We start from the raw sequence: 12140 nt of genomic DNA, 5'->3' as shown, positions 1-12140 counted from the left end.
GGAGACATTGGAGAAGAACCAAGCTGGGTCTATAAGGATTTGCACATGAGATGGCACACGTATTTATGCTGTCTGAGCGTCACTATCACGTTACCATATCAAGCTGAAAATGTCACCACTATCTGGAAAGTTGGACATGTTTTATTGGGACTATGTTTTTTTCTCTCTGAATCTGTTATGAACGTGTTGGTTGGCTGGGTTCAGTAATAAATATGTGAGACTTTTCATTTCAAAAAAAAAAATCAAATGACATAATTCCAGAGTACTTAATTTCTGTATTTCTTGGTTTTTTTTTTTGTTTGTTTGTTTTTTGAGATGGAGACTCCACTGGGTTTAGTGGATCACACCTGTGGTCCTGCCACTTTGGGAGGCTGAGGTGGGAGGATTGCTTGAGACCAGGAGTCTCCTGGGAATCTTCTCATCTCCCCTAACCCAGCTCATGACAGACCCTTGGACTTTACTGTTATGGAAAAATCTGTTTAAAACAATATCAGTGTGTCAAAGCACTATGGCTGTCACAAGCTTGTAAAAGGAAAACAAAAATTACTAAGCCAAAGGAAAAGTCAAGCTGGGAACCACATCAGACAAACCTGCCTTCCATTTTATTCCTAAATGAGATAGCTACAAGGATTTTTAAAAAGCGACATAGAGACCGGGCATGGTGGCTCACACCTGTAATCCCAGCACTTTGGGAGACTGAGGTGAGCAGATTGCCTGGGGTTAGGAGTTCGAGACCAGCCTGGAGAACATGGCGAAACCCCATCTCTACTAAAAATACAAAATTATCCGGGCATGGTGGCACGTGCTTGTAGTCCCATTTACTCAGGAAACTGAGCCTGGAGAATCGCTTGAACCCAGGAGGCAGAGGTTGCAGTGAGCCGAGACCATGCCACTGGACTCCAGCCTGGGCAATAGAGCAAGACTCCATCCCAAAATAAATAAATGTGGCCCGGCACAGTGGCTGACGCCTGTAATCGCAGCACTTTGGGAGGCCGAGAAAGGCAGATCACGAGATCAGGAGATCGAGACCATCCTGGCCAACATGTTGAAACCCTGTCTCTACTAAAAATACATAAATTAGCTGGGTGTGGTGACGCGTGCCTGTTATCCCAGCTACTGGGAGGCTGAGACAGGAGAATCGCTTAAACCAGGGAGTCGGAGGTTGCGGTGAGCCGAGATTGCACCACTGCACTCCAGCCTGGCGACAGAGTGAGACTCCGTCTCAAGTAAGTAAATAAGTTAATTAATTAATTAATGTAGTCTTACTCTCGAAATCTACCATTTCAATTTATCAAATGCACAAGAGTCCATGCCTTACCAATTTAATTTTCCATATATGTTCTATGTTAACACCTTTTACATATCTCACCTCAACACATACTGTTTTACTTAATTGATGAACTCATTAATTGATGAATATATAAACTGAAAATAGTGATAATTTAATTTCTACCCGACTCTATTTTATGATCCTCTAGTGTTTCACATTATGTAGTTAGGACATGATATCAGAATGTCCATTAATTCCTGTGGTAGGTGCCATCGTACTTTCTTTCCTGGCATAAAAGGAAGTGAGTCTCTGTGTGGCTGCCCTGATATGGGGTCAATATTTTAAATCTAATTTAGTCGTGAGGCAGATTCCTGTAATTTTATATTCCAATCAGTGTATCTACATTTCATCAGGGTCTTTAAAGATTTATTCATAATTGCTATCAGCCTCTAGGGTAATATTTTACACATCAATGGAAACTGGTCAAAACCAAAATTATACAATTGAATGTCACCTGTGTAAAAGATAAAGGCAAGGTATAAAAATTAAATATATATCTTCATTATTGGAAGAACTCTGCTAACTAGCTTCGACAGTAGAGTATGCTGGTTAATGCACTCTGAAATCAGCCCAGACAAGATTAATCACATTCTACCCCAATCAAGATGTGAATTTACATGAATCATGTAATCTCTCTGTGCTTGAGTCCTCTTTGCCTTTATAATGGTGGTGCCTGGCTCATAGATTATGAAGACTGTGGAGGTGATTACATGTCTGTTCTTCATAGCAAAGAGCAATTCATTGCAAATACACTTAAAATGGGACACATACAAATATGGCAAACTCTGCATACTAGAAAGTAACTTTATTAAGTATTTCTATTGCATTTCAGCTGACTTTATTTTCTATTTTATTTTACTTTTTGAGACAGGGTGTTACTTTGTCAGCCAGGCTGGTGTGCACTGGTGTGATCTCAGCTCACTGAAGCCTCAATCTCCTGGGTTCAAGGGATCCTCCCACCTCAGCCTCCACCATTACTCGCTGCCTTTTAAATGTCGCTCATTTATCACATTCCCTGCAGGATCCTGTGTCTCTGAAGATAAGTAGCAGCCTATGGGAACTGTGTGTTCCTCAGCTGGCTCCTCCACATGCTGGGGAATATCATTGTTCTTATGCACATGACTGGCAAGTGCAGTCGCAAAAATACCACAAAGACAAAAGAGCTGGGATACTGTTCTGTTGCTCATCACGAGGACACCAGAGAGTCGCTGCACGCAGCACTTCTGTCCTTCCCTGATGTGGTCTGTCTGGGGCTCACGTTCTGGGGCAGCAGCTCCACCGTTTGCATCCTGTACAGGCACAAGCGGCGGGTCCCTCACATCCTACCCTGAGTCCAGAGCTACAAAAACCATCCTCCTGGTGAGCACCTTTGTGTCCTTTTACACTCTCTCCTTCACCTTTCAAGTTTCTTTGGCTCTTTTGAATAATCCCAGTCAGTTGGTGGTGAACATCTCTGCAATGATCAATGCAGGTTTCCCAACTGTCAGCCTCTTTCTTCTCATGAGTGGGGACTCCTGTGTATCCAAGCTTTCCTCTGCTTGGCTGAGTAACACAAAAACCCCTGATCTGATCAGAAATATGTGAATTGGATATGTCTGTACAATGTTTATGTTTGTTCATTGATCTCTAGAGACCCATAAACACGGTTATGGAACGAGCCTCGTTAGTGCTGTGCTTGCCAGCAGGGGTCACTGTTTTATTCTGTACCTCCTGATCCCCCCTCCACCCACAGCGCCCTGGAGCAGCTCTGTGGAAAAAGTGGAATCAGCTTAGAGGTTTCGGAGAGGAAGATGCTGAAACGTAAACGATATAAGAAAGTCACGGTGTACAAATATACATGCCTCATTTCTGTGTCCCTCGGAGTAGATGGGGGAATGTGTGCAGATGCGAAGCTCTTGCTGTAATTTATGTGACAAATAATAAAATATATGTTTTGTCACTTCCAGAAATCTCATGTCTTCAGCCAACATCCATAAACTGACAGTCTAATTTGTTGGCTTGCAAGTAAGGTAAAAATCTAAAACTGGCCTGGCGCGGTGGCTCACGCCTGTAATCCCAGCATTTTGGAGGGCTGAGACGGACGGATTACCTGAGGTCGAGAATTCAAGACCAGCCTGACAAACATGGAGAAACCTCGTCTCTACTAAAAAAAAAGAAAAAGAAAAAGAAAAAGAAAAAGAAAAAAAACTTTGCCAGGCGTGGAGGCACATGCCTGTCATCCGAGCTACTTGGGAGGCTGAGGCAGCAGAATCACTTGAATCCAGGAGGCGGTGGTTGCGGTGAGCCGAGATCGCGCCACAGCACTCCATTCTGTGTGACAAGAGTGATACTGCGTCTCAAAAAATATATATAAAACATTTTGCAATTTCTGATAGTTTTGGTGATGCTGAGACAGATACGACTTCATGTAAGAGGAAGGTAGATTCTTCACTGGCATGGTTAGCAGGCAGAAAACGGCTCTCTGGAACAAGCAGCGAATTCTCACCCAAACTGAGGTGAAATGAGAGTAAGACTTCTCCATTCTTTTTTTTTTTTTTTTTTTTTTTGAGATGGAGTTTCATTCTTGTTGCCCAGGCTGGAGTGCAATGGTACGATCTCGGCTCATTGCAACCTCTGCCTCCCAGGTTCAAGTGATTCTCCTGCCTCAGCCTCCCAAATAGCTGGGATTACAGGCATGCGCCACCACGCCCGGCTAATTTTGTAGTTTTTAGTAAAGACGGGGTTTCACCATGTTGTTCAGGCTGGTCTCAAACTCTTGACCTCAGGTGATCCGCCCACCTCAGCCTCCCAAAGTGCTGGGATAACAGGCGTGAGCCGCAGCGCCCGGCCAAGATTCCTCCACTCTCTAACCCTTGAATGGGGCTGTTGTGTGAGAGGGAGGATTGAAATGAACTGTCCGAATGTGATTTATCTGTTGCTCATTGCCCTCCTGGCAGGAGGAGGAAAGGACGAAGAGTCCCCAAAGCTGATACTGAGTTCATGGGGATGAGCAGACAGCGGCCAACAGGCTGCGGTAAACGCTAATGAAACGAGGCTTGTTAGTGCTGTGCTTGCCAGCAGGGGTCACTGTTTCCTTCTGTACCTCCTGATCCCTCCCTCCATCCACACCGCACCGCAGCAGCTCTGGGGAAAAAGTGGAATCAGCTTAGAAGTTTTTGGGAGGAAGACACTGAAAGTCCTACTTTTTTTTTTTCAGATGGGATCACACTCTGTCGGCCAGGCTGGAAAGCAATGGTGCCAACTTGGCTCAGTGCAACCTCCCCACCCCGGGCTCCAACAATCCTCCCATCTCAGCCTCTGAAATAGCTGGGACTACAGATGTGCCTCATCACCATGGGCTATTTTTATTTTTGTATTTTGTAGAGGCAAGGTCTTGCCATGTTTCTCAGGCTGGTCTCAAACTCCTGGGCTCAAGTTATCTGCCCACTTGGGCCTCCCAAAGTGCTGGGATTGCAGACGTGAGCCACCGTACCTGGCCTAAAACTCTTTTACTCCTGTTGCATGCAAGGATTTAAGTCACCAACCTACATGGTTTCCGGGAAGAAGGGTCAGTAGGTGCAGTAGTGGGTGAAGGTGCTAAGCTTGGTAGGGTGAATTGTGGCTGCAAACAGGGAGAAAGAGACAAGCTTCTGACCCTGAATAGTCACCAAATGCTGGGTGGTGCAGTGCTAAGAATGCAGCACAGGCCAGGCGTGGTGGCTCACACCTGTAATCCCAGTGCTTTGGGAGGCCAAGGTGGGCGGATCATGAGGTCAAGAGATTGAGACTATCCTGGCCAACATGGTGAAACACCGTCTCTACTAAAAATACAAAAATTAGCTGGGCATGGTGGCATCTGTTTGTCCTGTGTCTTTATTTATTACAATCTATTGTCTCCGCATACAGGGAGAATACCCGCTAAGCCCCGTAGGGCTGGACCCTATATGAACCACAGAGTTCCCCATTCTGAGTATATCGTTCAAGTTATTTTCCTATTTTCCTTCCGCAGGTTCTAGCATGTATTAACACCGTGTGTCTGAAGTCTTCCCTGCTGGTCATCTGGAGGAATCTGAGAAGGGGCAGGTCTTTCTTCTGACTCTCAGAGCAGCACCCTCTGCTGGACAGGGCCGGGCACCTCATCTCAAGCCCAGTCTGATCCACCGACAGAGTCCGTTATCTCCTGTCGGGGAAGAGGTGGGCCTCTCTCCCTCCTGGGAGGAGCTCTGAGCTTCTTCATCAAGGGATGGGTCCCAGGGACCCGCCAGTGGGGCTGGGAGAAGTCCCCCTCAGCAGGGAAGACACAGGTGCCTGGGTGGCCGAGGCCTGGAAGGTCTGCACCATGGTGCACAGAGGCCCCGGAGCTGGGTGAGGCCAGAAAGCTGCTCTGGGATCAGCAGGGAATGTACCTGCTGAATCTGCACCTGAGCTACGTCTTCACAAATGGCCTCAGACCTAGAGTGCAGCGAGATCCCCTGGGTTTTCTGAAGTGGTGGCCGGTGGTCTCCTGGGGAGCAGGACCTGGGCTGCTTACTGCCCTTACCCAGTGAGGGCCCGCGGGGAGCTCTTAAGTTGGGCATCATAGGTCTGCGTGATGTGGCTGCTGTGCCCACATCAGAGGGTTTTTGTTTCTTTTCCAAAGTCAAGCTGCACTAATCTAGACCAGGGATCCCCATCCCTGGGCTGCGGACCGGTCCCCGTGGGTGGCCTGTCAGGAACTGGACCACACAGCAGCAGGTGAGCAGCGGGTGATTGAGCATGACCACCTGAGCTCTGCCTCCTGTGAGATCAGCAGCGCCACTGCATCTCAGAGGAGTGCGAACCCTACTGTGAACTGTGCATGTGAGGGATCTGGGTTGCATGCTCTTTATGAGAATCTAACTAATGCCTGATGATCTCGAGCGGCACAGTTTAATCCTGAAAACATCCCCCCGCCTGTGGAAAAACTGCCTTCCACCAAACCAGTCCCTGGTGCCAAAAACGCTGGGAACCGCTAATCTAGACAGTTCTCTGCTAAGGAAGCACGTGGTTGAGAAACATCAGAATCATTCCCAGGGACCATGCTCCGGAGTCTCAGCAGGCGCCTGCAGGTGAGCCCCATTGAGGAGAGGTGAGCCTCTCCTCTTCCTTCTGGACTTCCTCAGCTTTGGTAATGAAAAGCTGCATCCTCTTCTGTCCCCAATTCCTCTCTGGGTGTCAGGATCTCTAAAACCCTCTCAGCCGCTGAGAAATCTGTCTATCTGTCTCACAGTGTCTTCATCCGTGCATCATGAAGGACCCTCATACGGCTGACGTGCCTTGGCTAATGCGAGTAACACTGCAGCAAGCGTGGGAGCGCAGATACCTCTTGGAAAAACCCATTTCCTTCAGATACACACTCAGAGGTAGGATTGCTGGATTGTTTGGTCATTTTGATTTTTAAAATTAAAAAGAATCTTAATTCTCATATTGTTTTGAGTAAAATTATAACTTGTAAGGCAACTCCATGATTTTTATAAATTTTTAAGAAATAATTGCTCTGCCAGTTGACTGTCCCAACAACAGTGTTCCGGGGTATTTTTTTTCCTCCACATCCTCACCACTTGTTACCTTTTGTCTTTTTAATAATAGCAATCCTAAGACATGTGAAGTGATACCTCACTGTGATTTTGATTCGCATTTTCCAGATAATTAGTCTATTCAAGCCCTTTACTTTTTTTTTTTTCTTTTTGAAATGGATTCTCACTCCATCGCCCAGGCTGGAGTACAATGGCACGATCTTGGCTCACTGCAACCTCCGCCTCCCAGGGAGGCATGATTAACCCCATGCCTGGCTAATTTTTGTATTTTAGTAGAGATGAGGTTTCACCATGTTGTCCAGGCTGGTCTCAAACTCCTGATCTCAGGTGATCCACTTTGCTCGGCCTCCCAAAGTGCTGGGATTACAGGCGTGAGCCACCACACCCAGCCCCTTTGCTCATTTTTAATAGGGTTATTACTATTACCATATTTGCTTTTGAGTTGTGGGTGTTCCTTATACATTTTGGATATAAACTCCTTATCACAGATAGGGTATATATGGTTTGAAATATTTTCTCCCATTATCATGCCCCAATATCACTAAGTTATATTTCACAGCCCCCTCTTGAACACCTTAAAAAATTTCCTAACATATTTCCATGTGTCTGTATCGAGGTTATTGTCATTTTTACCTGAAAACACATTTATATATGCTGATATTTCCCAATAACTAATATATTTTTACTATTTTTTTTTTTTTGAGACGGAGTCCTGCCCTGTCACCCAGGCCAGAGTGCAGTGGCATGATCTCAGCTCACTGAAACCTCTGCCTCCCAGGTTCAAGTGATTCTCCTGCCTCAGCCTCCCAGGTTGCTGGGATTACAGACACACGCCACCAGCTCTGGCTAATTTTTTTGTATTTTTAGTAGAGATGCAGTTTCACCATATGGGTCAGGCTAGTCTAGAACTCCTGACCTCATATGATCCACCCACCTTGGTCTCCCAAAGTGCTGGGATTACAGGCATGAGCCACTGCACCTAGCCCTAACTAATATATTTTAAATAACTTTTTGCTCTTGGCACATGGACTAAAACCACATCACCATGCCTTCAATGATGTCCAGTGTCCGCCATCTTATTTCCACTCCAGCTCCGCCCCCGGCATAGTTGTTTTTCTCTTTATTGAAGCCTTCTCCTTGCCAAGTTAATTAAAGAGAATGTTTTCTTCATCAAATTAAAAATTACATCCTCGGAGAAGCTTTCCAGTATCTGTAGTTCTTACAGGCCACATTTATTATAAGTTTATAGACTCCAAACTTCTCCACTGAAGAGTTAATAAAAAGGACCCAGGCTTATTGTAAAATAATTCATTTAGTGCCTGCCATTCTGATTACATTAGAAATCTAGTTCTCCTGCTCAGCGTTCTGTTGTGTGACTGTTCAACGCATTACTTAAAACTGCAAGATTGAATAGAGAGATCAGCTTCTGACATTGATGAATGCAAACCACAAGAAACCAAGTCTCCTCTGCAAATGATGAAAAACTAGCAAAGCCACTAAAATCAATCATTTCAGACTTCTGAAAGTTACCAAAGCCACAGAACAAAGTGAAAATTATCTATCCCACAGAAAGTACCAAACTTCAGTAAGACAGCAGCATTTGTGTCATTTTAACATAGAGGCATTTCCATCACCCTCCATCCTTCGTTCAGTGTAGAGCACCGACCTCTTTTGAAGCTCCTTTTATACCCCTCCTATCAGGCCAGTCATGGTGGCTCACGCCTGTAATCCCAGCACTTTGGGCGACAGAGCGATACTCCATCTCAAAAAAAGAAAGGGAAAAAAAAAGAAGGTGTCTTTCAAAGACTGTGACTTATGGTCTGCCCTGGGAACCAACAGTATCTGTGCTGAGACCAGATATTTGGGTGTAAGGGGCTGTGGTGTGCTGGGCATGCCTTCTGTAGCTCAGTGCTTCTGACAATGGGTCCAAAGGGAGAAACATTGGCATTAGCAAGGAACTTGTTAAAGATGCCAATTTATAAACGCTACCTCATACCTGCAGAATCAAATGTTATTACAGTGGGTTGTGGATTGCCGGATGACTTATATTCACCTTAAAGCTTCAGAGGCAGTGCTTAGCTAAGAGGCTCTCAGCCCAGGCTTCCAATCAGGATCACATGATCAGGTTTCATTACTGCCGTCACCTGTACCCTCCCCATAGCATCTATTGGTCTCAGGGGAAACATCCATGCTGTTTCAATTAACTACCCTGCCCCCAGGTGATTGTAGGGTGAGGACAAGTCTGGCATGAGGGCTTCCAGATGCATTTGTGAGGGTTGACTGCAGAGTGTTACAAGTGAGAAGGACGGGCGCGGTGGCTCACGCTTGTAATCCCAGCACTTTGGGAGGCCGAGGCGGGCGGATCACGAAGTCAGGAGATCGAGACCACGGTGAAACCCCGTCTCTACTAAAAATACAAAAAATTAGCCGGGCGCGGTGGCGGGCGCCTGTAGTCCCAGCTACTCAGAGAGGCTGAGGCAGGAGAACGGCGTGAACCCGGAGGCGGAGCTTGCAATGAGCCGAGATTGCGCCACTGCACTCCAGCCTGGGCGACAGAGCAAGACTCCGTCTCAAAAAAAAAAAAAAAAAAGTGAGAAAAATGGTTTCCGTGATATTGATAAAAGCAATGCTATTGAATATGGTGATGATTGATGAGAAGTTTTGCATAGCATTCCCTGTAAAGAAGCCACTTATAGGCTGGGCACGGTGGCTCACACCTGTAATTCCAGCACTTTGGGAGGCTGAGGTGAGCAGATCACCTGAGGTCAAGAGTTCGAGACCAGCCTGGCTAACATGGTGAAACCTGTCTCAACTAAAAATGCAAAAATTAGCCAGATATGATGGCGGATGCCTGTAATCCCAGCTGCTTGGCAGACTGAGGCAGGAGAACTGCTTGAATCCGGGAGGTGTGGGTTGCAGTGAGCTGACATCATGCCTCTGCACTCCAGCCTGGGTGAGAGAGCAAGACTCCATCCAGAAAAAAAGAGAGAGTTTTCCTGTAAATAATTAGAAAGACTAAGCAGCCCCAGAGATAAGACCTCCTGGGATCATTGTCTCTTTATATCAAGTGATAAAGTAACCTTAGTTGAAGTTTATCAATCCATAACCAATCAACTTGCTGCACCCTATTCACTGGTCTTGAATGGAAAATGTCGTGATTCTTCTAAAGCTTCTCTGTCTTTCCCTGTGTGTGAAACCTAAGGGAACACTGATCCCATTCATTTAGAGTTGATGTTGCCAGGTGGCTATCCTCACGCTTTGTGTTCAAATAAACTCTATACTTAATCATATATTCTAAATTTTATTATTTACTGCTGACATCAGTTTCTGTCAGATTTTAGGAGCCTCACCAGAGAGGGCACCTGTCGCCGTGTTGTAAAACTCACACTTGTCAAAAAGACATGGGTTAGTGTTACTCCCCGTCCCTCAGAATGAAGCTAATTAGCAGACACAGATGGTCACCTCCATTACCAAGTAGAGCCAGGATGAACCATGTGTGACAAAGGGTGTTGTCAAGTCCTCTTCCCTGAGGACTGATTAGTGTTTATCTTGAAAACATGTACTTAATGGGTTGATAGAACAGTGAAGTTTCTTTCTCTTTTTTCAACCTCTTAGCTGTTTGCCTCTATTTCGCATCACAGTCTGGTCTAAGGCTTATTTATTAATGAAATGGTTTCAATTTCTTTCTCTATTATCATCGTGGAGATGATTTCTCACTTGGGGGAAGACTTTTTGTTTGTTTTCAGTTATATTTTCTCAACAATTAGTGAAGTAAAAAGTATTTTGGGGGGGCCAGGCGCGGTGGCTCACGCCTGGAATCCCAGCACTTTGGGAGGCCGAGGCAGGTGGATCACTTGAAGTCAGGAGTTTGAGACCAGCCTGGCCAACATGGTGAACCCACCTACAAAAATACAAAAATTAGTCAGGCATGGTGGCACGCTCATGTAATGGCAGGTACTCCGGAGGTTGAGGCAGGGGAATCGCTTGAACCCAGGAGGCAGAGGCTGCAGTGAGCCCAGATCCCGCCACTGCACTCCAGCCTGGGCCTCAAAACAAAAGAAATAAGTAAATAAGTAAAAGAAAGTAATAGATCTCTTCCACAATGTGCTGGGACAACCAATTGGATATCCACATGGAAAAGAATACTGTTGGATCCCTATCTCACACAATCAAAATTTTATCTTAAAACGTTAAAAGAAAATGAAGGAAAAAAAAGAGAGACAGAGACGAGGAAGGGAGCCCTGAGGGAGGGGGTGTTACTTTGTCTCCCAGGCTGGCCTGCACCCCCAGGCTCAGCGATCCTCCCGCCGCTGCTTCCTGAGGAGCTGGGACCTCAGGCTCCCGCTCCCGCGCCCGCGTCCTTGCTGTGTTTATCCAGCAGATCGTCCCTCGCTGGCCTGAGCACTCCGTCCCGCATCCCAGGCGGTGGCCCTAGGGAAGTCTCTGCAGCTGAGCACAGAATGGACTCGCCCTCCAGAGTGAATGGAGAATAGAAAGGGAGAGGATTTCTATTCTGTTCTGTGGTCGTCGGCATGAAATCGTACGTTCCGCCCAAGCAGGGTCTTGCATTTTACATTTTAGTTTGCATCCCCGTTCCAGACAATTCCAGGGCTTTTGGGTCATGCCTCAGCCTTCCTGGCCGGTCTCGCCTCCAAAACCCGAAAACAGAGGTGCCAGGAGAGAGGCTGAGAGGAGCGCGGGTCACGCCCCGGTCCCGCCCCCTGCCGGTTCTATAGGGCAAGGTCTCTCCGCCTCGCGCCCCGCCCCTACCTCGTCCAGGCCCCGCCCACCTCGCGGGTCCCGCCCAGGCCTGGCTTCTGTCCTGCGCGCGCAGTTTCGCGCAGACCAGGAAGCGGATAGCGTGGAGTGACGGTGCCACCGCGGCGCGTGAGTTTCGCCCTTTCTTGTATTAAGTCTGCTCTTCCCAGGTTCCCGGCGCTTCTGTACCTGGGACTTGGGATCCCCATAAACCTGGAAATTCTCAGCCGTCTTCCTTCACCCAGAGCAAATTGAGACGACCCCGTGAGAGTCTGGGGGTTGCTTTTGGGTTTAAGGTCGCCCTGAGGCTGGTCCCGTCCCGGGTGTTTCTGCTATAAGACAATGTATACACTTTCTAACCTGTAGTTTTCCTGCTCTAAACCTTTTTTTGACGCCTCCCTCCCCGCGCTTTTTAAAGTCCTCACCGGAGAGGTGGATTCTCGCCCTCTTCGGCCCCTGGAGCGCAGCGCCGCCGCCCTAGTCCCAGAAAGGCCGCGTCTTCTGCCTGGTCCTAGGAT

General features: G+C 46.9%; 2 protein-coding genes across 5 annotated transcripts in view; both read left to right on the top strand.

Moving 5' to 3' along the window:
• The window catches only part of LOC129459522 (zinc finger protein 578-like), an 82237-nt gene that overhangs the window by 3765 nt on the left and 66332 nt on the right, over positions 1-12140 (top strand). The window lies entirely within an intron of this gene.
• LOC129460665 (zinc finger protein 761) overlaps positions 6701-12140 on the top strand; it is a 31591-nt gene continuing 26151 nt past the window's right edge. Inside the window, exon 1 of one of the 4 annotated variants that reach the window (XM_055238822.2) lies at positions 6701-7276. In XM_055238822.2, the coding sequence (XP_055094797.1) occupies positions 7143-7276 (134 nt within the window). In that variant the 5' untranslated portion in view covers positions 6701-7142. Of the gene's footprint in view, positions 7277-11668; positions 11752-12140 lie in introns of those variants that run through there. The other 3 variants (XM_063615541.1, XM_063615542.1, XM_063615540.1) reach the window with 3 other exon arrangements.

Source organism: Symphalangus syndactylus, chromosome 13 (genome assembly GCF_028878055.3).
Source record: "Symphalangus syndactylus isolate Jambi chromosome 13, NHGRI_mSymSyn1-v2.1_pri, whole genome shotgun sequence".
NCBI classification, from domain to species: domain Eukaryota; kingdom Metazoa; phylum Chordata; class Mammalia; order Primates; family Hylobatidae; genus Symphalangus; species Symphalangus syndactylus.
The sequence above is the reverse complement of the archived record's forward strand: the minus strand, read 5'-3'. Positions and strand labels throughout refer to the sequence as shown.